General features: G+C 53.8%; 1 protein-coding gene across 2 annotated transcripts; it reads left to right on the top strand.

The window, feature by feature from the left end:
• Positions 1-9,976: 9,976 nt before the first annotated feature.
• Positions 9,977-20,135, top strand: LOC116825393 (CCN family member 1-like). Of its 2 annotated transcripts, none has more exons than XM_032781379.2 (5): positions 9,977-10,155; positions 11,239-11,500; positions 14,100-14,417; positions 16,531-16,730; positions 17,682-20,135. In XM_032781379.2, exons 2-5 carry the CDS (start codon positions 11,356-11,358, stop codon positions 17,988-17,990), a joined length of 972 nt encoding a protein of 323 aa, XP_032637270.1. In that variant the 5' UTR covers positions 9,977-10,155; positions 11,239-11,355; the 3' UTR covers positions 17,991-20,135. The 2 variants fall into 2 exon arrangements, with proteins under 2 accessions (XP_032637270.1, XP_032637268.1); XM_032781377.2 differs by having other exon boundaries at positions 11,287-11,500.
• Positions 20,136-22,450: the final 2,315 nt, after the last annotated feature.

Genomic DNA, 22,450 nt, shown 5'->3' on the forward strand with positions numbered 1-22,450 from the left:
CACCCATGGTCCCAGGCCCTGCTCCCAGCACTCCTGGGCACAGCAGGGTTGGGTGGGGAAGACTGTGGGTGTGTTTCCACCACTTGGGGGCAGAGAGATGGCATAGACCCCTTGGGTCACCACACCCCTTTTGGGTGGGGGCATGTCTGGGGAATAGGGTGTGGCATGCCCCAGGAGTCGATCCTGGGGCCAGTTTGTTCAACATCTTTATTAATGATCTGGATGATGGGATGGATTTCACCCTCAGCAAGTTCACAGATGACACTAAGCTGGGGGGAGATAGATACACTGGAGGGTAGGGATAGGGTCCAGAGTGACCTAAACAAATTGGATGTTTGGGCCACAAGAAATCTGATGAGGTTCAACAAGGACAAGTGCAGAGTCCTGCACTTAGGAAGGAAGAATCCCATGCACTGCTACAGGCTGGGGACCAACTGGCTAAGCAGCAGTTCTGCAGAAGAAGACCTAGGGGATCACAGTGGACAAGAAGTGGATATGAGTCAGCAGTGTTCTCTTGTTGCCAAGAAGGCCAATGGTATTTTGGGCTGTATTAGTAGGAACATTGCCAGCAGATTGAAGGAAGTGATCATTACCCTCTAGTGGGCACTGATGAGGCCACACCTGGAGTATTGCGTCCAGTTTTGGTCCCCCTCTACAGAAGAGATGTGGACAAATGGGAGAGAGTCCAGCGGAGGGCAACAAAAATGATTAGGGGGCTGGGGCACATGACTTAGGTTGCAGGAACTGGGGCTATTTAGTCTGCAGAAGAGAAGAGTGAGGGGGGGTTTGATAGCAGCCTTCAACTACCTCAACGGGGGTTCCAGAGAGGATGGAGCTCAGCTATTCTCAGTGGTGGCAGATGACAGAACAAGGAGTAATGGTCTCAAGTTGTAGTGGAGGTGGTTTAGGTTGGACATTAGGAAAAACTTTTTCACTGGGAGGGTGGTGAAGCACTGGAATGCGTTACCTAGGGAGGTGGTGGAATCTCTGTCCTTAGAGGTTTCTAGAGCCCGGCTTGACAAAGCCCTGGCTGGGATGATTTAGTTGGGGTCGGTCCTGCTTTGAGCAGGGGGTTGGACTATGTGACCTCCTGAGATCCCTTCCAACCCTATGTGCTGTGGCTATTTCCAGCTGCTGCAAAGGCCCCAGAGGCAGCCGAGGGGACTAGGCCCAGAACAGGGGAGGCACAAAGCATAGAGCACCCACTGCCACAGCTCAGGTGCATAGATGAATCCAGGCTAAAAAATCCAGGCCAGGATTTGCTGCTTAATTGTCCACATGAGACCTGCATTGTGGGGCATGGCTGGAGGAGCCATTGATCAGTGGAGTCGGTGGGTCCCAAACTGCACCAACCTGTGAAACCCTTTCAGTAAAATGTCAAGTCTCGCGAACCTCCTCCTAAAAATGAATATTTCCAGGGATTTTCTCCATTACCTGAGCATAAGTTCTAAAAGCAGTGATCTTGGAAACATTACCTTGGTTTTTATGACATGCTTATTACACACTAATTATTATTTATTTATCATCACAGTATTTTTATTACATTGTGAAAACACCACCACTCTTCCAAGATCTCACTTTCGCAGCTTGTATCACTTTGAATAAGCCTGTTATAAGACCAGGCTCCTATGTTTCGTCAAGGAGTGTCAGATGTGAAACAGCAAGAAGGGATTTAAGCAGCCAACTCAAAGAGTTCCTCCTACACAAGCATTCAGGGCTTGAGCAGTCCAGGCAAACAAATCATGTTACAACAAAGCTTAAACTTGTTGCTCATAATAATTTTAAAAACCGCAACAAATATCCACCTCCCTTTCCGATACTTATAAGGAGTCTTGAATTTTAAATCTCCTCAGTGTGATAGAGAAGCTGGCTTTGATCTGCTTAGCTCTTGGAAGTCCAGAGGGTCTGGGCTGCTGGCCCATGCTGCCCGGAGTCCCTAGGAACAGCTCTGTCCACCATTAGGGAATTTTTTTCCCGAAACCCCCCTATAACATTTTGTGAACCCCAGCTTGAGAACCACTGGGTTAGAATAAGGAGGAAACATGGACTGGAATTCTGCCCCCCCGGAACAGAGTCTTGGAGCAGCATCCCCCAGGAGGAGAGGAAGCTGGGCTGGTTTTCTGTGCCTCTGGAATGGACTTTGGTGTTAGCCATTCCTTTCCAGATGGGGTCCAGGCTCCGGACTCTGAGGTTCCCAGTAAGGGTCAGATTCTGGTGGGGCTGTCGGCTGGATCAGGACATGGCTTGGGGATAACCAGAATCTCTGGGTTGGTCCAGGAAAAAAAAATAGGGGTGGTCTCCAAATGCAGAAGAAGGGGCAGTGGAGTGGCCTGCAGTGATGCCCTCTGACCCATGTGTGTCCTGCCAGGCCTGGGGGCAGGGCCCCCCATGAGCAGAAGAGCCATATAACACCTGAGAGAGAGAGAAAAGGGGGCATGCTTAGAGGAACTTAGGAAGAGGTCGGGATAGATTTGTAGGTTTTATGCCAAGAAGCCATTTGATCACCTAGTCTGACCCACCCCTGGTGGAGAATTCACCCAGTTCCTCTGTACTGAGCCCAGTAACATGGCTTTGTCTAAAAGTTTCTTCCAGAAAGGCCTCCAGCCTGGACGTGAAGACGTCGAGAGATGGAGAATCCACCACTTCTTTTGTGAGTTTGTTCCAATAGTCAGGAAGGGCAACATCTGGGCCTCGTTTCCAGTTGGAATTTGTCTGGTGCCAGCTTCCAGCCATTGGGACTTGTTCTGCTTTTTCACTGCTAGATTTAAGAGCCATTCGGTACCTGGGATTTTCTCCCTGTGAAGGTACAGATACACTGCGATTAAGTCGATAGAGGACTTTGATAGAGGGACAGACAAACGGAGATAGAAGGATGGACAGACTGGTAGCAAAGGAGTTCAGAGGGAGGGATAGATAAATAGAAGTGTGGATGAGTGGATGGATGGCTAGAGGGGTGCGGATGCGTGGATGGATGGCTAGAGGGGTGTGGATGTGTGGATGGATGGCTAGAGGGGTGTGGATCTAGGAATAGAGGGGAAGAGGTGGATGATTGATGGATAGGTAGTTAGAGGTATGGTAGAGGGCTTTAGATGCAGATCTGCATGGCTGAGTAAGTAGGTAGAGGGATTGAGACAGAGGGGTGGGGTGGGTAGAAAGGTAGGTAAAGGAGTATGAATGGACAGAGGGGTAGGCAGAGGGGTGAGGGATGGACAGAGGGGTAAGAGTGGATAGAGGGGTAGGTAGAGGGGTGTGGATGGATAGAGGGGCAGGTAGACGGGTGATGGAAGGACAGAGGGGTGTGGGTGAATAGAGGGGTAGGTAGAGGGGTGTGGAGGGATGGATGGATGGATAGAGAGGTGTGTTCTCAGTGGTACCAGATGACAGAAAAAGGAGTAATGGTCTCAAGTTGCAGTGAGGGAGGTCTAGGTTGGATATTAGAAAACACTGTTTCACTAGGAGGGTGGTGAAGCACTGGAATGGGTTACCTAGAGAGGTGGTGGAATCTCCTTCCTTAGAGGTTTGTAAGCTCAGGCTTGACAAAGCCCTGGCTGGGATGATCTAGTTGGGGATTGGTCCTGCTTTGAGCAGGAGGTTGGACTAGATGACTTCCTGAGGTCCCTTCCAACCCTGATATTCTATGATTCTATGGTAGAGAGGTGTGGAGGGATAGATGGACAGAGGGGTAGGGTGGCTAGAGAGGTAGGTAGAGGGGTGGGGAGAGATGCACAGAGGGGTAGGTGGACTGGTGTGGCTGGATGCCCAGAGGGGTATGGCTGGATTGAGGGGTAGGTGGCAGGATGGATGCACAGAGGGGTATGGCTGGATAGAGGGGTACATAGAAGGGTGTGAAGAGATGCACAGAGGGGTAGGTAAGGGGTGTAGCTAGATGCACAGAGGGGTGGGGTGGGTAGAGGAGTAGGTGGAGCAGTGTGGAAGGATGCACAGAAGGGTGTGGAGGGATGGATGGCTAGAGGGGTGTGGGTGGATAAAGGGGTAGGTAGAGGGGTGTGGCTGGATGCACAGAGGGGTGTGGGTGCATAGAGGGGTAGGTTGAGGGGTGTGGGTGGATGCACAGAGGGGTGTGGGTGCATAGAGGGGTAGGTTGAGGAGTGTGGGTGCATAGAGGGGTAAGTGGAGGGATGGAGGGACAGAGGGGTGTGGGTGGATGGAGAGGTAGGTGGAGGGGTGTGGCCGGATGCACAGAGGGGTAGGGTGGATAGAGGGGTAGGTGGAGCAGTGTGGAGGGATGGACAGAGGAGTGTAGCTGGATAGAGGGGTAGGTGGAGGGATGCACAGAGGGGTGGGGCAGGTAGACGGATAGGTAGAGCGGTGGGTGGATAGAAGAGTGTCGGTGGATGAATAGAGGTGTGTGGGTGCACAGAGGGGTAGGTTGAGGGGTGTGGGTGGATGCACAGAGGGGTGTGGGTGCACAGAGGGGTAGGTTGAGGGGTGTGGGTGGATGCACAGAGGGGTGTGGATGCATAGAGGGGTAAGTGGAGACGTGTGGAGGGATAGATGCACAGAGCGGTGTGAGTGGATGGAGAGGTAGGTGGAGGGGTGTGGCTGGATGCACAAGGGGTGTGGGTGCATAGAGGGGTAGGTGGAGGAGTGTGGCTGGATGCACAGAGGGGTGTGGGCGCATAGAGGGGTAGGCAGAGAGAGGGGTTGCACTAGACACAGTGTGCATGGGGCACAGCCATTCAGGAGATCAGGATAGGGGAGTCATTTCCATCACCCCGGCTGGGTCACCCCTATGCAGGAGCACATTTGGAGCAGCCTGGCTCCCGCCAGCACATTCACTCATGGTGAGCAGGTCCTTCCTGGGCCCACCCGGCTGCAGGGTGAGTAATGCCAAGGGCCTCTTGCAAGCTGCCAGAAGGGCTGAGTCATAGACCCAGCAGCTTTGCTCATAGGTGCGGGAGGATACAGACCTGTGTGTGCACCCCCACCTCACCCCACCGCTCCTGAGCCATCTGGGACAGAATAATCGTGTTGTGACCTCAACTGTCTCCTGAGCCAAGGGAGAGGAGGCAGCTATACAGTCCGGGGGAGGGGGACAGAAGCTCCCTGAGCTGCCCCCCTGACTGTACTTAGCCCCCTTGTCTCGCCCTGGCTAATGTGCAGGAAGGCCATGCAGAGGGTGGCCCAGGTGAGTTGTGTCTCCAACGTGTGTTACACCCAGGGAGAAATGGGTCAGTGAAGGACATGCCAGCCAGCAGAGCGCTCAGGGCACAAGGGCCAGCACAGGGTCCTTTCTACTTGAGCTTCTCGGGCTAGGAACGCACAGTGGGCTGGAGAGGGACTCCAGTGCTTAGTGGGAATATCATAGAATATTACGGTTGGAAGAGACCTCAGAAGGTCACATAATCCAATCCCCTGCTCAAAGCAGGACCAACCCCAACTAAATCATCCCAGTCAGGGCTTTGTCAAGCCAGGCTCTAGAAACCTCTAAGGATGGAGATTTCACTACCTCCCTAGAGAACCCATTCCAGTGCTTCACCACCCTCCTAGTGAAATAGTGTTTCCTAATATCCAACCTAGACCTCCCCCACTGCACTTGAGACCATTGCTCCTTGTTCTGTCATCTGCCACCACTGACAACAGCTGAGCTCCATCCCGCTTGGAACCCCAATTGAGGTAGTTGAAGGCTGCTATCAAATCCCCCCTCACTCTTCTCTTCTGCAGACTAAATAACGCCAGTTCCCACAGCCTCTCCTCATAAACCATGTGCCCCCTCCCCCTAATTATTTTCACTGCCCTCCGCTGGACTCTCTCCAATTTGTTCACATCCCTTCTGTAATGGGGGACTAAAACTGGACACAGTAGTCCAGGTGTGGCCTCACCAGTGCCGAATAGAGGGGAATAATCCCTTCCCTCGATCTGCTGGCAATGCTCCTACTAATACAGCCCAATATGCTGTTGGCCTTCTTGGCAACAAGAGCACACAGCTGACTCATATCCAGCTTTTCATCTGCCATAATCCACATGCCCTTTTCTGCAGAACTGCTGCTTAGCCAGTTGGTCCCCAGCCTGTAGCAGTGCATGGGATTCTTCCTTCCTAAGTGCAGGACTTTGCACTTGCCCTGGTTGAACCTCATCAGATTTATTTTGGCCCCATCCTCCAATTTGTCTAGTTCACTCTCAACCCTATCCCTACCCTCCAGCGTATCTACCTCTCCCTGCAGCTTAGTGTCATCTGTGAACTTGCTGAGGGTGCAATTCATCCCATCATCCAGATCATTAATAAAGATGTTAAACAAAACCAGACCCAGGACCAACCCCCTGGGACTCTCTGCTTTAAACCAGCTGCCAGCTAGACATCAAGCCGTTGATCACTACCTGTTGAACCCGACAATCTAGCCAGCTTTCTATCCACCATATAGTCCATTCATCCAGCCCATACTTCTTTAACTTGCTGGCAAGAATACTGTGGGAGACTGTAGCAAAAGCTTTGCTAAAGTCAAGATATATCACAGCCACTGCTTTCCCCATATCCACAGAGCCAAGTATCTCATCATCGAAGGCAATCAGGTTGGTCAGGCATGACTTGCCCTTGATGAATCCATGTTGACTGTTCCTGATTGGGAATGTCTGTCTGAGTGATAACACCTGGGTTCATTCCCCACTGCTGAGAGGGGAGTAGGGTCTAGTGGGTAAAACCAGGCAGCTGGGAGCCAGGACTCCTGCATTCTATGCCCAGCTCTGAGAGGGGAGTAGGGTTTAATGGGTAGAGCCAGGACTCATGGGTTCTCTCCCTGGCTCAGGGAGGGGAGTGAGATCTTGGACTCTTGGGTCCAGGCTCCAGGGTCTGTCATTAAGAGCTGGGGACTTAAGAGTTGCATTTGTACCAGCACACTTGTCCAATGGTGCCCAGGCCCAGCACTGCAGTTGGCAGCATGGTCTTCTGGGTAAAGCACTGCATTGTGGGATAGATTTGGGCAAGCCAGCTAGAACCAAATCAGCCGCTGCCACACTTACTGGGAGGCAACTCTTATCACCTGCAGTTATACAGGCCAGGAACCTGCGGACTATCGCCATTGTGGCTGGACCCAAAGGGCCACTCTGGCAATGTAAACAGGGTGCAATCCTCTCTCCTGCAGAGGGGCCTGCCTGGCTGGCATAAGGGCTCTGCACCCACCCTGCTCCCAGCACAGGCATGGAGTGGATCAGAAGCATAGGCAGAGCACACTGAGCTGTGGCTGTTCTCTGAGCCCCAGGAGCCATAAGAGGAAGAGCATGAGTTAGAGCAGCCAGAAGGCAGTTCTAACTTACCCAGAGCTGCCAAGTTTTGTGCAGCTCTGCATGTGACATTTTATGCAAATGATCTCCTGAGTTAATCTGCATGTCTTCAATGACTTTGCAGGTGCTAATACTTCCTAAGGGTGTGTGCATGGAGCCAAACCTCATTGGGCAGCTATTCAAGGCTGGGGCAGGGCAGGAGGGTCCTGGCTCCACAATGACAGAAGGAACAGCAGCTGAGCCATTGTGTGAGAGATTCAGGCAGAGCAGTGGGCAGGTGTGATGGGGGCATATGTGCCACACGGGGAGCACTGAGAGGCAGGGCCCCAGATATGGGGGGCTTAAAGCTGCCTTAATCCCAGTGAGGGCCCCCGTATACAGGACTTGCAAACTCCTATCTGCAGCTTGAGGGTCTGGTTTCCAGTGGGAGCCCAGAGACCCCAAATGTCAGGTCCCTTTGCAGCTAGCACAGGGTCCCAGTCCAAGCCCAGGACTCCACTGACACCTGCCCCTGGGGCTGCTGGGATATTAGCAATGTCTCCTCTTCCTCCCACTCAGTCAGGGTGAAAAACAGATCAAGGTGAAAACCCCGGCCGGACCCTGCTAACCAAAGAAGCCACTGCAGGAAATAACAGGCAGGAATGTTGAGCTATAAATCATTCCACTGGCGGATCACAGCTCTGAAGCTGGCACAGGGGGAAATCCCTGCTGTGGGTTATTTCCCTCTCTGGATGCTCCCTTTATACACTGGGGACTTATCTAGCTGGGAGGAACAGAGAGTTATTTAGCTACCTTTGGAATAAGCCAGGCAGCAGCTGATTAATTCTCCTAGTCTAGGAGTGGAGGAGGACTGGCCAACTCCCCTGCAAACAATTACTGGGCCAGATCCTCAGCTGGTGCAAATTAGTGTCATTCCACTGAATGGGGATCTGGCCCCATTGACTCCAATGGAGCAAGTGCCATTTACCCCATGTGGGGATCTGGCCCTTTGTGTCTGTGGCCCTGAGTACAGAGCTAATTCCCACTAGATGATCCTTGGTGTACCTGCACTAGGGATGAGTGTCCTCTCACTCGCACCTGGTGCAAATCAGGAGTCACTCTGCTGGGGTTTGTCAAGTGTTAATCTGAAGTGAGATGAGAATGGGGCCCCTTGATTTCACTGGACCTGCTCCTGATTTGCAACCCAGTGAGGAAGTGGGAAGGGTTCTTCTCTGTTAGGCTGACATAAATCCTGAGTAACTCCCCTGACACTGATGGAGTTACTCTAGACCCACACCAGCATAGCTGAGAACCCTCTAACCCAGTAGGAGGAGAAACAGTCACTTTTGATTGGAGACTCACCTTTCCTTGCTCACCCTTGAGTGAGTCCAGAGTAACCTCACTGGACCTGATTCTCCTCTTGCACCAGTGTGTATCTGGAGTAACTCCCTGGATCCTGATTTCCCTTTCACTCACTCCAGTGTAAATCCAGAGTAACTCCAGGTGGCCTGATTCTCCTTAATATGAAGATACACCTATCTCATAGAACTGGAAGGGACCCCAAAAGGTCATTGAGTCCAGCCCCCTGCCTTCACTAGCAGGACCAAGTACTGATTTTGCCCCAGCTCCCTGAGTGACCCCCTCAAGGGCCAAACTCACAACTCTGGGTTTAGCAGGCCAATGCTCAAACCACTGAGCTCTCTCCCCCCCTCTACCCTGGTGTAAACTGGGAATAAACCTATTGCTCCCAGTTCTGTCTGGTGGCTCCCAAACAACTCTTCTGGCTTCCAGATTTACACCCAGAGAGCTGAGCAGGGGTGCAGTTTCTGATTTCAGTGGGGGGGGGCAACTTTGAGTGGTGCTGCAAGAGCAATGCCCCCATTCTCCAGAGTCCAAGCGGGGGAAGCCCCCAAGGGAGGCATTGCATGACAGGGGGCAGCTGGGCCTGATTTGAGTAGCATTGGACCTCCTGCACCAGGTCACAATGCCACTCAAACTTAGGGGGGCCGATAGGCAACCCGGCCCCGCTCCTTAGCCGAAAATCCTGCTTGCACCTCTGGCTCAAACACTGGGGGCGGGGCCTGTTTTCCAGGATGCTAGTCAGTCAATGTGCTGGTAGTCCCTTGGGGCCTTAACCTCGATGAATGATGGCGGTCAGCAGAGCCTACGGGCCCGTATAACTCAGTACTTCCGCGCAGCGGGGGAGGCGTGGACAAATGCCCCACCCGCCCTGCCTTAGTGACACCCCGAGACCTGCTCTTATCCCCCCTTTTGATGCGCCCCTCCCGGAGAGCTCAGCCGCGCCTGGCTCGCGCTACCACCGGCGCGCTGTTTATTTTCCTTTCTCCGTTTTCTGTCGCGCCTGCTGCCGCCCGCTCGCCTGGAGTTTGTTTTCGTGCATTGCAGGGATGGTTGCGGCCGGCGCTGCTCCTCGCCCTGGTATGCGTGTGGCACGGGGAGCAAAGGCAGCGCACTGCATTCAGCCGGCTCCGCGGCAGCGCCTGGCTCCGAGCGGAATGTGCCGCTTTCCACGCGCGGCCCTGGAACGCAGCAACACCTCTCGTTTTATGAATGACTCTATTCATGCGGCCCCTCCCACCGCCTCAGGCCCCGCCCCTTCCCTGGAATGTCTGGAAGGGCGCCACCCTTGCTATTGGCCGGCCAAGGCAGGTGGGCGGGGCGCTGGCGGTGGCTATATAAATGGGGAGCCGAAAAGGACTGGTGCACACGCCATTGGTGTGGTTGTATGATTCATGTGCTACTTGTATAGGTGGGGGTTGCTGCGCGGTGGTGGCTCTGAGGTTGGCTGGCCGCTTGGATCAGCTGTGACTCTGTTCCCCTGAGCCACTCTGGGCAGTTCTTTCCTCTGGCCCGTTTAAGTCCGCGATGGAGCAAGCGTCTCTGCTCAGCTTTATTTTCCTGCTGCGCGTTGCTCTGGTGAGTGAGGAATCTTCCGGCTTTGGGATCCCAGCTCCCCTTGGGGATGGACGGGTAGATCCTCAGCTGGTGTAAATCAGTCGCGGGAGCGAGGCTGATTTACACTGGCCGAGGGGGCTCGCTTTGGGGGTCTAAAGTCTGCGCCCCTGTCTCGGAAGCACGTTCCCATATGAAGTAACTTCTGAGGGATCCTAGCTAAAGAACTGGATCCTGTTGAGAACTGACCGGGCCTTTCAGAGCCTGCTCGCGTTGACTTCATGCGGCGCTGGGTGGTCTGCAAATCTGGCTACTGACCTTTTTCGTTTAGGTGCCTAACTTTAGGCTCTTGAATTTGAGGATATTTCTCCTAGATGCTCCGCTCCATCAGTGGACGTGACACTGGTTTAGGCTAGCTGAAGATCCGGCCTTCTGAGCTCACTTGGTCTGATATAAACCTGGAGCAGGGTGATCTGATTTGTCACACTTTCTGTCTGGACAGGTGGTGGGGGGTAATAGGTGCCTGTATAAGACAAAGCCCCAAATATCGGGACTGTCCCTATAAAATCGGGACATCTCGTCACCCTAACCTGGAGTCACTTCCTGTGCCGCTGCTCTGGATTTAAACTAGTGTAAACAAGATCTGGAGTAACTCCAGTGGGTCTTGCACTAGCCTGAGAGCAGAATTTGATTCTGAGGTGTTTGTTTTTTCTTCTATTACTTCCCTGAATCCCTATCTCTTCCCTTCCCTGCCTGTCTCCATGGTGGTGACTTTGATCCTGGCTGGATTTTTATTGTTGTGGTTTAGTGTGTGGGTGGGGGAATGCAGATCCTTTGAGAAATGCAGCTGCACCTAGGAAACTATTTTAGTGCCATCTCCTATAAAAAGAGGACTGGCTCATCCATCCCAAAATAGTCCCTTAGTTGAAGTGCTTGCCCAGCATGTCTGCTCATGGGGGGTGGGGGGAATGTTTGGGCTCAGCAGGGCTTGCCTATTTAAAACTTGTAAAACATTTTTGTAGGACCTACAGAAATGTTGTTCTGTCCCTATTCCTCCCACCAACATGGTGTCTATTCAAATCTAGCTGTGACTCATTTTTTTTCTAGGTCCTGCCAAAACATTATCCCTCATCCATGGGGTTTCTTTGCCTGTAGGTGGTGTGTCGTTGCCCTCTGCAGTGTGTTTGCCCCCCCAGCCTGCCCCATTGTGCTCCTGGGGTCAGCATGGTGCCTGATGGCTGCGGGTGCTGCAAAGTCTGTGCCAGGCAGCTGAACGACGACTGCAGCAAGCACTGGCCGTGTGACCCCCACAGGGGGCTGGAATGCAACTTTGGGGCGGACCCCTTGGCCAGCAAGGGCATCTGTCGGGGTAAACAAATTGCTGGGACTGGCATGGGGGAGGGACATGTCCTTGTTTACCTTCTGTCTGCATTTTGGGGGGGGTACCCTTGCTCCAGATCATCAGAGAAGACTGGGGGGGCAAGTACCCACACCCCAATATAAACTCTGCTTGTGACAATCCTCCCACCCCAAAAGTGAGATGAGCCCCCACATACAGACCCTGCTGGCAACACCTTCACCCCGGTTCTTGAGCCAAATAAGAGGATCTTTTTTGGGGCAAAGAATATAGGGGACCATGAACTCCTCCCTTCCCCCCAAGTCCAACAGATCTAGCTCCTGCCCTAGTCTAGGGAGGGCATTAGTGAGGTACCAAATTGGGGGGAGGGGGAGGTGTCCACCTGACTGAACTGGTGGAATTCCCATCCCTGGGGCAATGACAGGGCCTGGGGTGTCTCTTGGAAGCTCATTGTCAAAGAGCGAAGTGGTGTTACTGTAGGTTCTTCAATAACCATGTCCAGCTGATGCACCGCACAGGCAGGTGGCATCTATATACAGAGAGCTAGTGGAAGGAATGTGCTGCCTCCTGCACCCCATTAAGGAAGCTCTGGGGACAGCCAACTTGGGGCATTCCAGGGCTACACAGGGAAACCGTTCCTTCCCCCAGTGGCAATCTAATGCTCACTCCCTCTGGGGTGGGGAGGTGCTCTAGGTGCAGGGGTGGGGGGGCTGGTCAGGATGGGAGGCACAGGGGCATGGCAGGGCTGGATGAGGTGTGTCGGTAGGAGGAGGGAGGGGAGAGGAGCCCAGGATGGTGGAGAGGATGTGGTCACTGATGCTCCACCAGCCCCAGTGATTGACTGACACTTCTTCCCCCTGCTTGGAATAGAGCCTGGAAGTCATGTTAGTGCTGGCAGGGTGGGGGAGCATGTTAGTGCCAGCCCTGTGGGGCAGTGGGATGGGTTAGTGCCAGCCCCACAGGAGTTCACAATGGGTGTAAAGGGGGGCAGGATCCCCCTTCAAGATCTGACTGGCTGAGAAGGCAGTCGGACTCTATGTTTTGAAAACCCGTCTCCAGAATGCTGATGCCTTCCAGGGGCCATCCCCACACATCCCTGCCAGGCCAGAGCTGACTGCCCTGGGGAGAAGGCAGCAGATGGGACTGTCTCCCTTGACCACGTGTGTCATTAATACCAAGGGGAATGGCTGGCTGTGGGAAACTGGCGATACACATGTGCTTCTCTGGGATTCATGTAAATTTCTGGGGTGTGTGTGCTGGGGGGGGCGGGGGTAGCACAGCACAGAGCCCAGAAAGAGGAGTGCATCCAGCAGCCCACTAAAGCATAGGGAGACCACAGAGCAAGGGGGGGGGGGTGTTGGGTCCCTCCTGCTGGCTTGGGGTGGGAGAGCATCGCTAACCTGTGCCCCCTACCCCCAGTGTGGATCGGCTGGTGCCCAGGTCTGGGGAGGGGGAGGGAAAGCTGGGGCCTGTGAGCTCAGGGCTCAGGAATGTGTCCAGCAGAGTGAAAAGTTGGGCCAGGGATCCAGAGCCAGCCACACTCCTGCAGGGATTATACATTTGCCCCTCCATCCTTGGAAATCTGCCCCCACCCACTCTTTCTCTCGGGAGTGGGGGGGAGAGGTATTGTCCCCCTGGTCCCAGCAGACGAGGGCGCCTGGACCTAGCATGAGGGTTTGTTTTGGGTTTTTTGCTGCTGTTGCAACACGATCCATTCCTGGCCCTTGTGATCCCGGCCCACATCCTGTTTTCCGAAGCTATTTAAAGCTGGGGCTCCTCTCTCTAAAATTTCCTGCTCCTGGGCCCTTAGGGGGAGCAGCAGTTTCAGTCTCTGCTCCAATGCTTGGGTCTGGCCCAGTGGTGCCATCTAAGGATGAAGGACCTGGATCCCACCTCCCCCCACACCCCCTGAGATCCATCCAGGTCCTTCATCCCCTGAGGTCATGCAGTATCAGCAGGTCCCATTGGCCTCACCAGGGCCTGGAATGCTCTGGCAATGGGCTGTGAATTACCTAAGAAGTGAGGTTCCTTCCTTATTTGTGGGTGGTGACTAGGGTGCCCCCCAAATGACTCATGCCCCAGGAGGGGGCTCCAGCCATGGACTTCTGATGGGAATAGTCCAACCCTGAGCCGTGCTGTCCCCCCTTTAAAGGGCTTGAACCCCAAGTTCTCTATTCCCCAGTGGAGGATGCCCCTCCCCCTAAGCCGCCTCTGATCACATCTGATGCCTGCACAACAATCCCCAGCTGGGCGTAGGTCTGTGCCAGGTGGGGTGCCCAAGTACTGTGCCAGGGTGCTGTTGACCCCTGTTCCACATGGTGCAGCTGATGCTGCAAGTTGTCTGGCCACTGCTGTGGTTCTGCCCCTCTCCCATGATGCAGTGCTTCCGAGCAGCAAAGTACCCAGAGACTCTTGCTGCTCTGGGGCCATAATGCCTAGCCAGCATGTGGCTGGGAAAGGGGAGAGGGGTTAGGAGTCAGGCAGCCCAGCAGTAGGTTCCTAGGACAATTGATATCTTGATGTGAGGGGGTGGGGGGGATCTGCTAGGGGGCGGGGGTCCCTCTTGGGCACCTGACTAACAAGACCCTTGGGGGCCCTGCTATGTCCCCAGCCAAACAGGAAGGCCGGACGTGCGAATACAACGGGCAGATCTACCAGAATGGTGAGAACTTCCAGCCCAGCTGCAAGCACCAGTGCAGCTGCATTGATGGTGCTGTGGGCTGCCTGCCCCTCTGCCCCCTGGAACTGCCCCTGGCCTCCCTCAGCTGCCCTGACCCACAGCTGCTTAAGGTGCCCGGCCAGTGCTGCAAGAAGTTTGTGTGCGGCAAGGGAACGAAGAGGTTTGGGGAGGCCTCCTTTGAGGGCGGGGAGACCAAAAGCAATGAGCTCATCTATGTGGGCAAGGACCAGCACTGGAAAAATCTGCCGGGTGAGTGCACCAGATGAAGGGCTAGGGAGGGGATGCTCACCTTCCTAGGAGCCCAGGATGAGATGCCAGGGCTGGGTAAGAAGTGGTGGGTGTGGTGGGATAACCCCTGACTTGTAGGGTGCTATCACCAGCTAGCACCAAGCTCAAGTCTGATGTACTTGCCCTGGTGGGGTGGCTAGGAATGGTGCTTTCCACCCACCTCCCCAGGCTAATGCTCAAACTCCTCCTGTCATTTAGCCTGATTGTCGGTTCTGGGAGAATCTCCCCTCCCTCCCAGCCTACTCTCCCTCCTGCAGGGAACTTCCTCAGCTGGCAAAAGGGCTCTGCTCTCACGGTAGGGAATGAATCAGGACACAGCCAGAGCATGTTGTGCTGTGACTATACTCTGCTCCCCAAGGACCACAAAGTGTAAATTAGAGCAGCCTAGAGGCTGCTCTAACTGCACATCTGTGGCTGGGCTGGAAGCTGTCTTTGCCTACAGTCCTCCCTGTATTGCATGGGTTGGGCGCATGTGTCCGTGGCCATTTAAGTTAGACTGGGACCCTGCTGGCTGCTGTGGGAATATAAGGCTGGAGGCTAGTCCCTGCCCCAAGGAGTTGACAATCCACATTGGGTGTTTCTGAGTGCCCAGGAATGGCAGATGCTGAGATCATTGGCACCCAAAAGGCTCAGTTCACAGCTGCCTGGAAGCAGTGGCAAAGTTAGTAGGGGGACAAAGGGAGCAGGGCATGGCAGCCTTTAGGGATGTGTGGCACCTTTTCAAGTGGATTATGTTCAGAAGGGGGATGTTCGCCCCCAATTTTCACATGGGCCTGGAGAGTGCACTTGCCTGGCAGCAACAGTGCATGTCCCCGGGGCTGGGCTTTGCTCCAGCTCCCTGCTCCTGGTATTGTAATGTGGGGCACAGGGTCAGGTGGTGCCCCCATCATCCCTGAGGGCCGGTGGGGCCAAACCTGCATGGCGCTGCAACCTCAAGTGCCAGGCTGCAACACAGGAAGCTGGGCCTGGCCCCATGAGCAGGAGCTCCTGCAGCTGGATGGGAGTGGGCTGGACTCACTCTCCAGCACCCCCCATCAGTGACCTACTTCACCCCCCAGTTACAAATCCTGGCTTGGCCACTGCTCAAGAGGTGGCCCCGCTGGCCACCAGCTAAATCCCAACCCCCCCATGCTCAAGAGGGTAGCAGAGGAAGCTGAGTAACTGGCCCCAGAATCCAGGGCTGCTGAGTTGGCAGAGTCCCTGGGGCAGTGCAGGACTTGTCTGCTGTGAAGGGGTGGTGAGCAGATGGCACTTCCATTCTCACCTTCTAGGACCAGCTCTGGCAGGAATGGGGCAGGACAGATGGCACCGTTTAGTCTGCCATTACCCTACGAGGGTCTTATGCCACCTGGGGTTGTTAGGAGACTGGTGGGGAGGGGAACAACCCTTGGTTGCCAGCTGGTGGCAATGCCACTGTGTCAGGATGGACCCATGCTCATCAGCTAATATAGCTTGATTCCCCAGCGGGTGAGAGGGCGGTGTCCTACCCAGGCCTACCAGCTGGTGCTAATGGCCTGAACAGTCCCCTGCCCCCAGCTCTGATCTGAGCTGGGGAAGAAGAGGAGCATGGATCTGGGGCAGAACTCAGCCACTGGCCTGGCTATAGAATAATGGGCTGGGATTGAAACCAGAACATTTCCCAGCATGCCTTGCAGCTCATGCCAGGCTTTGGTGGGGGAGTGACTGAAGTTACCTGAGGCCAGGTCTACACTACGAGATTAAATCGATTTTAGATATGCAATTTCAGCTACGAGAATAGCGTAGCTGAAATCGAATATCTAAAATCGATTTACTCACCCGTCTTCACCACGCGGGATCAATCCACGCGGCTCGCTCTGTCGAATCCGGAAGTCCGGTCGTCTAGCTGAAGTTCCGGAATCGATCTAAGCACGCTCTGGGATCGAGATATCGTGTCCAGACCAGACGCGATATTTCAATCCCTGAGCAATCGATTTTAACGCGCCGATCCGGCACGTAGTCTAGACGTGGCCTGAAATTCCCAGGTCCTGGCTTGGTGGCAAGCACCCCCTGCTGGTGAGCCTGTGTATTAACTGAGCTCTCTCTCCTTCTCCAGCCTGGCCACCTCTGTTCAAGGCCCATTCTGTGCTGAGGAAATGCCTAACCCAGACCACAGACTGGTCTCCCTGCTCCAAGACCTGTGGCCTAGGTGCCTCCACCCGGGTCACCAACAACAACCCCCAGTGCAAGCTGGCCAAGGAGACGCAGCTGTGTCAGATCCGACCCTGTGGCCAGCCTGACTTCACCAAGCTGAAGGTGGGGCTGTGATCCCTGTCTGTGGGGCAGTGGAGGGATATGCTGGGAGGTCCTTGACCTTGCCAAGGGAGGTAGGGACAGCCCCTGGAAGTTGTGTTGGAACAAGGAGCCTGCTACCCTAGCATAGGACTCGGGGGGGGGGGGGGGGAGGGGAGGAAGGCGTGGCTAGAGCGGAGGGGCTGGGAATCAGGACTTCTTGGGGGTCTATCTCCAGCTCTGGGGGGAGTGGTGTCTAGTGATTAGAGAAGGGGGAGGACTCAAGTTCTCCCTGGAGCTAGCCACTGGCTTGCTGTTGACCTTGCGTTAGTCCCTTCCCTTTGTGCCTCCATTTCTCCATCTGTCAAATGATCAAGAGGCTTGCTGAGGCCCATCGCACACACAGGCTGCATCCGGGCCCAAGACACAGTAAGGGGGGGGCGGCTGCAGGGGGCTGGTGAAGAACTAAGAGGCTGATGCAGAGTCACGCTGGGCTGGCTCCTGCCATGCTGCAGCTTGGCAGCTGGCTGGGGGTGAGGGGCATGAGGGTCTAGACCCTCTGCTGCTTTAAATGGCTCCATGGAAGTCCAGGCTTCCCTGCTAGGGGTCTGGAGCCTTAGTCCAGCCTTTGAGTGGTGGGTTGGATCTCCACCAGTGCTGGGAGTGTCTCTCCTGCCCAGCCAAACTGAACTGAGCCCCAACACACACCCATTCCCAGGATTCCCTCATGTCCCATCTCCCAGATGCAGCTGAGGCCTGGCACACTCACTCCATTCTGGATGCATCCAACTGGGTCCCCCATCCCCCTCTCTGGCTGAGACATGGCAAACTCGTGCCATGCTGCAGCGGTAGATATCAGGCCCTTGAAGCTGTCTGACACACAGGCAGCTCCAGCCCCCACCACATTCCCTCCCTCCCCCTCCAGCTGCATCTAACTGGGTTGTTTCTCCCCTTCCCCCCCTCCCCCCCCCACAGAAGGGCAGGAAGTGTCTCCGGACCCACAAGGCGCAGGAGCCGGTGCATTATACCTACGCCGGGTGCAAGAGCCTCCGCAAGTACCAGCCCAGCTACTGTGGCTCGTGCCTGGATGGGCGCTGCTGCGTGCCCCTGCACACCCGCACCCTGGCTGTGCCCTTCCGCTGCCCTGATGGGGACTCTTTCTCACGCAGCGTCATGGTGATCCACTCGTGCCAGTGCGGGCCGGCCCACTGCCAGCCCGTCAATGAGGCTGCCATGCTCCCCCAGCACCAGCTAGATGGAGACACGCACAAGTTCCTGGAGTGAGCGGTGCTGGCACCCCAGAGCGGGTGGGGGTCCTGGTGATGGTGTGGGGGGAGGGATACTCCCCATTCAAATGACACTCTAAGGAATTGGATCTCAGCCATAGATTGGGGGCCTCTAAGCTGACAGGTGGGGGGCAGGGGTGGGGAAGCTGTTGACCCACATGGCAGCCCCTTTCTAGCCTGTATTTCTACCCATGTCCCCTCCTGCCTTCCACTTCCTGTCCCATGGTGCATCTTTCCACCTGTGCCCCTCTGTGTCCCCCTCTTCCACTTCCTACCCCATGGAACCCTGCTGTGCACCCCCACTTCCTCCACCACCACCCCCAACCTTGCTACCTGGAGTCCCCTCCAGACCGGCATGCTGTCTGCCTCTGCTGTGTGCACACTCACTGCCCCCTGTGGTGAGTCCCCCCGGACACCCTCTCTGTCCCTGGTGGAAGACAGTAGGTGTCATTTGAACCACATGGCGGCTATGGACAGCTGCCCCCACCCTCTAATAATCCAAAAGGCTCTTCTCTCTTCTCCCTCCCCGCCCCACCAGCCTCATTAAAGCACTTTTAATTATAGCCTGGATGCCAAGAGGCAAGGGTCTGGTAGTCCCATGGGAAGGATGCATTGGATTCATGCCTGCTCTGTCACCCCTTGCTGGGTGGCTTTATACCCACAGGCATGACAGTGTTGCACAGGGGGAGAATTGTTTGTTTCTTTGATACACACAGCTTCAAACTCAGCTTGGAGCAATGGCTGTTGGCTTTGTAACGAAGCCCATCTCATCTATCCCCCACTTGTTTTAAAAAAATAAATAAATTCAGGCATAGTTAATCTCTCCCCCCATACTGTTTATAGTGACTGTTGCCATGATTGCAAGTCCCTTCTCTCTTGCTGGCAGATATAATTGCTTTGTGAGGGGAGGGGAATTCCCAAACACCCTGCAAACTCATATCTCCATCAGACTGTGTCCTGCTCCAGCCCCCCTCAAATAAAAAAAAAAAAAAAATTGGAAGGGAGTTTAGAAGCTGGTCTTCTGCTCCAGTCCCTGGCTAGATAGCCAGCTGCAAATGTCAGATCAGGATCCACCAAACTCTCTAAAGTTGACTGGTCGTCTGAACTACACCACCAGACCAGCTATCTCTTCCCTGCTTCAGGAAGGCCAGTTCTCTGCTTAGTTTCCCTTAGAACAGGAATGGCATATGAGGGAAGGGCAGCTCTGTTTCTCAAACTCCTCTGGATTGGGATGGGGGGGTATTTATCCAGGATCTCCCCTTCAGTGCATTTAACTAAGCTTGGCAGCATTTGATTTTAATTTCAATAGATAATGGTGGTTTGGGGATGGTTTTTTTTATTTTAAATTTTCCCAGTTGTGGGACACTATGGGGGGGGTCAGATGCCAATTAATTACAAGTATTAGAGGGGTAGCCATGTTAGTCTGGATCTGTAAAAGCAGCGAAGAGTCCTGTGGCACCTTATAGACTGACAGACATATGGGAGCATGAGCTTTTGTGGGTGAATCCAAAGTGGTTATTCACCCACGAAAGCTCATGCTCCAATATGTCTGTTAGTCTAAGGTGCCATAGGACTCTTTGCTGCTTTTAATTACAGTAGCTGTTGAGATTCCAAAAAGTTAAAGCTTGTTCGCTGTTAAAACACAAATGGCCAACACCCCTTGATAAACTATACACAGGAAACTGCCTGAAATCAAAGTCGGAGAGTGAAGCACCATTTTTCAGCCATGGCCAATCATCACTGATAACTGAAATGTACCGAAGCAATGTTTTTGTGGCTGGTGCAATTCATGTTTACTGAAACTTACTGATGGAAATTGAATCCTTCCAAGCCTATGTGTAACCCACCCTGAGAAGCCTTGTCGCCCTTTTGTGCCTAAACCATGTATAGAAGCTCATACATGCTACAGAGCAGTCAGTAGATTCTCCTGCTTCTAGATTCTCTGGTGCCATCCCCGCTGGGGACATCTCAGTAGAGGCAGCCTCTCCCTTGTCTTGAGAGGTTAAACGGCTACTAGAGAGTTAATTGAGCTTGGTAGCCTTGGGGGGGAGGGGGTAGAAAGTCTCTGTTCTATGTCCAAGTCAGTTGCTACCTCTCGGCACAGCTGTTTGTGTCTAAAGTGTACAGTGCCTTGTTCATAAAAAAATATGTATTTATCAATGTATTCTATATGTATTTATCACAATAAAAGCAGCTTATTTTTTTTATTTTTGGATATAAATAACAGAGTTGAAGGTTTTTGGAAGATGGGTGGATTTTTGTGTTTTCTTTTACACAATAAAACAGAAGTTTATTTTATAGAAAACTCAGCTGGGGCTAGTTTTNCCTCCTGGGACCCCACTGCCTATCTAAGTCTCCCTGCCCCTTGTCCCCTGACTGCCTCCCTAGGACCCTACCCCCTATCTGTTCCCTGACTGCCTCAACCCTTATCCACACCCCTGCACCCAGACAGAACCCCCTGGACTCCCATACCTATCTAACTGCTCCTTGCCCTCTGACAGGACCCCAGAACTCTGGACCCATAAACTCCCCCCCTGCTCCCTGCCTGCCCCAACCCCTCTCCACAACCCTACCTCCTGACAGCTCCTCCCCCAGCACTCCCGACTCATCCAACCCCCTCAGCTTCTTGTCCCCTGACCACTCCCTCCAGAGACCCTCCCACCCTAACTGCCCCCCAGGACCCTCTTTGCTCCCTGTCCCTTGACTGCCCTGACTCCTATCCACCCCCCACCCCCTCACAGACCCCGGGACTTTCACGCCCCATCCAACCCGTCCTGCTCCCTAACTGTCCCCTCCAGAAGTGTGCACCCAGGGCAGAAAGAGGAGCAGGTGCTTCTGGCCTACAGCTTGGCCAAAGAATCAGAACTGTTAGGCTTGGTCTAAGCACAAAGCTGGACTGATTGATCACATTCATGCTTGCAGCAGTTTACCCCTACACTGTACCAGGGCTATACCCCCAGAGCACTGCTAGTGTGCATATGATTGGCAGTGGGGTCTACTGGGTGGAGCACTGGACTGGGCCACAAGATGGCTGGGTGCTGGTCCCAAATCCGCCATTGGTGTAGTGGGTGACCTTGGGCAAGTCCTTCCTGCTCTGTGCCTCAGTTTCCCCATCTGTACAATGAGGATAATGATACCAAACTACTTTGTAAAGTGTTTCAAGAGCTACTGCTAGACAGTGCAGGGTAAGTTGGGGGTTGCTATACTGGCAAAGGGCTCCCCGCATGGTTGCAGCAGCACCATGCACTGTGCTGCCACAGTAAAGCCACCCCCCCCCCCTTGACCAGAGCAAGCTATCCTGGTCACAGGGCAGCTCTGTGGGCAAAGTGGGTCTGTACTATGAGCTCATGCCAGCAAAGCTCTGTCCTTGCCATGCCTTTGGGTGATGCCAGCAGAAGGCTGTAGCATAGACCTGGTTTAACTCTTTGTATTGTAGTTATGCCTAGGAGCCCTGCTGTGGACCAGCCCCTCAGGGTGCTAAGTGCTGTACAGTATCAGGTGTATTACAGCAGTGCCTAGGAGCCCCACTGTGCACCAGCCCCCCCCCCGGGCTTAGGCATTGTACAAACACAGACCAGAATGATGCCCTTTGCCCCTCAGAGGTCACAGTCCCCATAGAGTTTCTTCTATCCCCAGTGTAGGCTCTCCCTGGGCGATGCAGATTTCACGCTGAAATAGGAGCATGCACACGTGGGGATTAATTCCAACTGGTGTGACTCTGCCTGGGTACTCTTTTTATATAGCTTTAAATCTTGCACAGGCCTGATCTGACCAGGGTGCTTTGTATAGCAGGGAGGAGGTGTTATACTGAGTCAGCTCATTCAGTTATAATCATTCCTAGCCCTTTCCAGGCATAGAGCTCAAAGTGCTTTACAAAGGAGCTCAGTGCTAACCCCATTGTATGGATGGGGAAACTGAGGCACAGAGTGTGGGGTGGGGGAGTGACTTTTCTGAGGTCACTCAACAGGCTGGGCAGTGCCAGGTCAGCACTGTACCCACTAGGCCACTCTGCTTCCTCTGAATAAGGATGCAGTTTGAGCAGGATAAAGGTGCATTCAGAGATTCCAAGGCCAGATGGGACCACAGCGGTCACATGGTCTGACCTGGATGGTCCTAAATTAATGCCCACGGAAGTGCTATAGCTGTGGTTAGGCTGCAGCATCTCTCTCCTAAAAAAACATTTCATCTTGATTTAAAGGTTTCCAGTGAGGGAAAATCTGTTCTAGCCCTGGGTGAGCTGTTCCACTGGTGAATGACCCTCACTGATGATAAAAACGGTGCCTTGTTTTTGGCATGAACTTTGTCTAGCTTTAACGTCCAGCTGTTGGATCTTGCTAGATGTTTGCCTGCTGCACTGACAAGCCCATTAGCAAATTTCTCTTTCCCCTGTAGGTACTAAGAAATGGCAATCAAATTATCCCATTAACCATCTCCTTGGGACATTAAAGCGAGTGAGCT

Source organism: Chelonoidis abingdonii, chromosome 26, assembly GCF_003597395.2.
Source record: "Chelonoidis abingdonii isolate Lonesome George chromosome 26, CheloAbing_2.0, whole genome shotgun sequence".
NCBI classification, from domain to species: Eukaryota; Metazoa; Chordata; order Testudines; family Testudinidae; genus Chelonoidis; species Chelonoidis abingdonii.

Bases quoted from the DNA above. Each gene is read 5' to 3' on its own strand.
- LOC116825393 (XM_032781377.2), top strand. From the start codon at position 10,105: ATGGAGCAAGCGTCTCTGCTCAGCTTTATTTTCCTGCTGCGCGTTGCT. The intron at 14,418-16,530 runs GTGAGTGCACCA...CTCCTTCTCCAG, and splicing joins GCACTGGAAAAATCTGCCGG to CCTGGCCACCTCTGTTCAAG. The intron at 16,731-17,681 runs GTGGGGCTGTGA...CCCCCCCCACAG, and splicing joins CTGACTTCACCAAGCTGAAG to AAGGGCAGGAAGTGTCTCCG.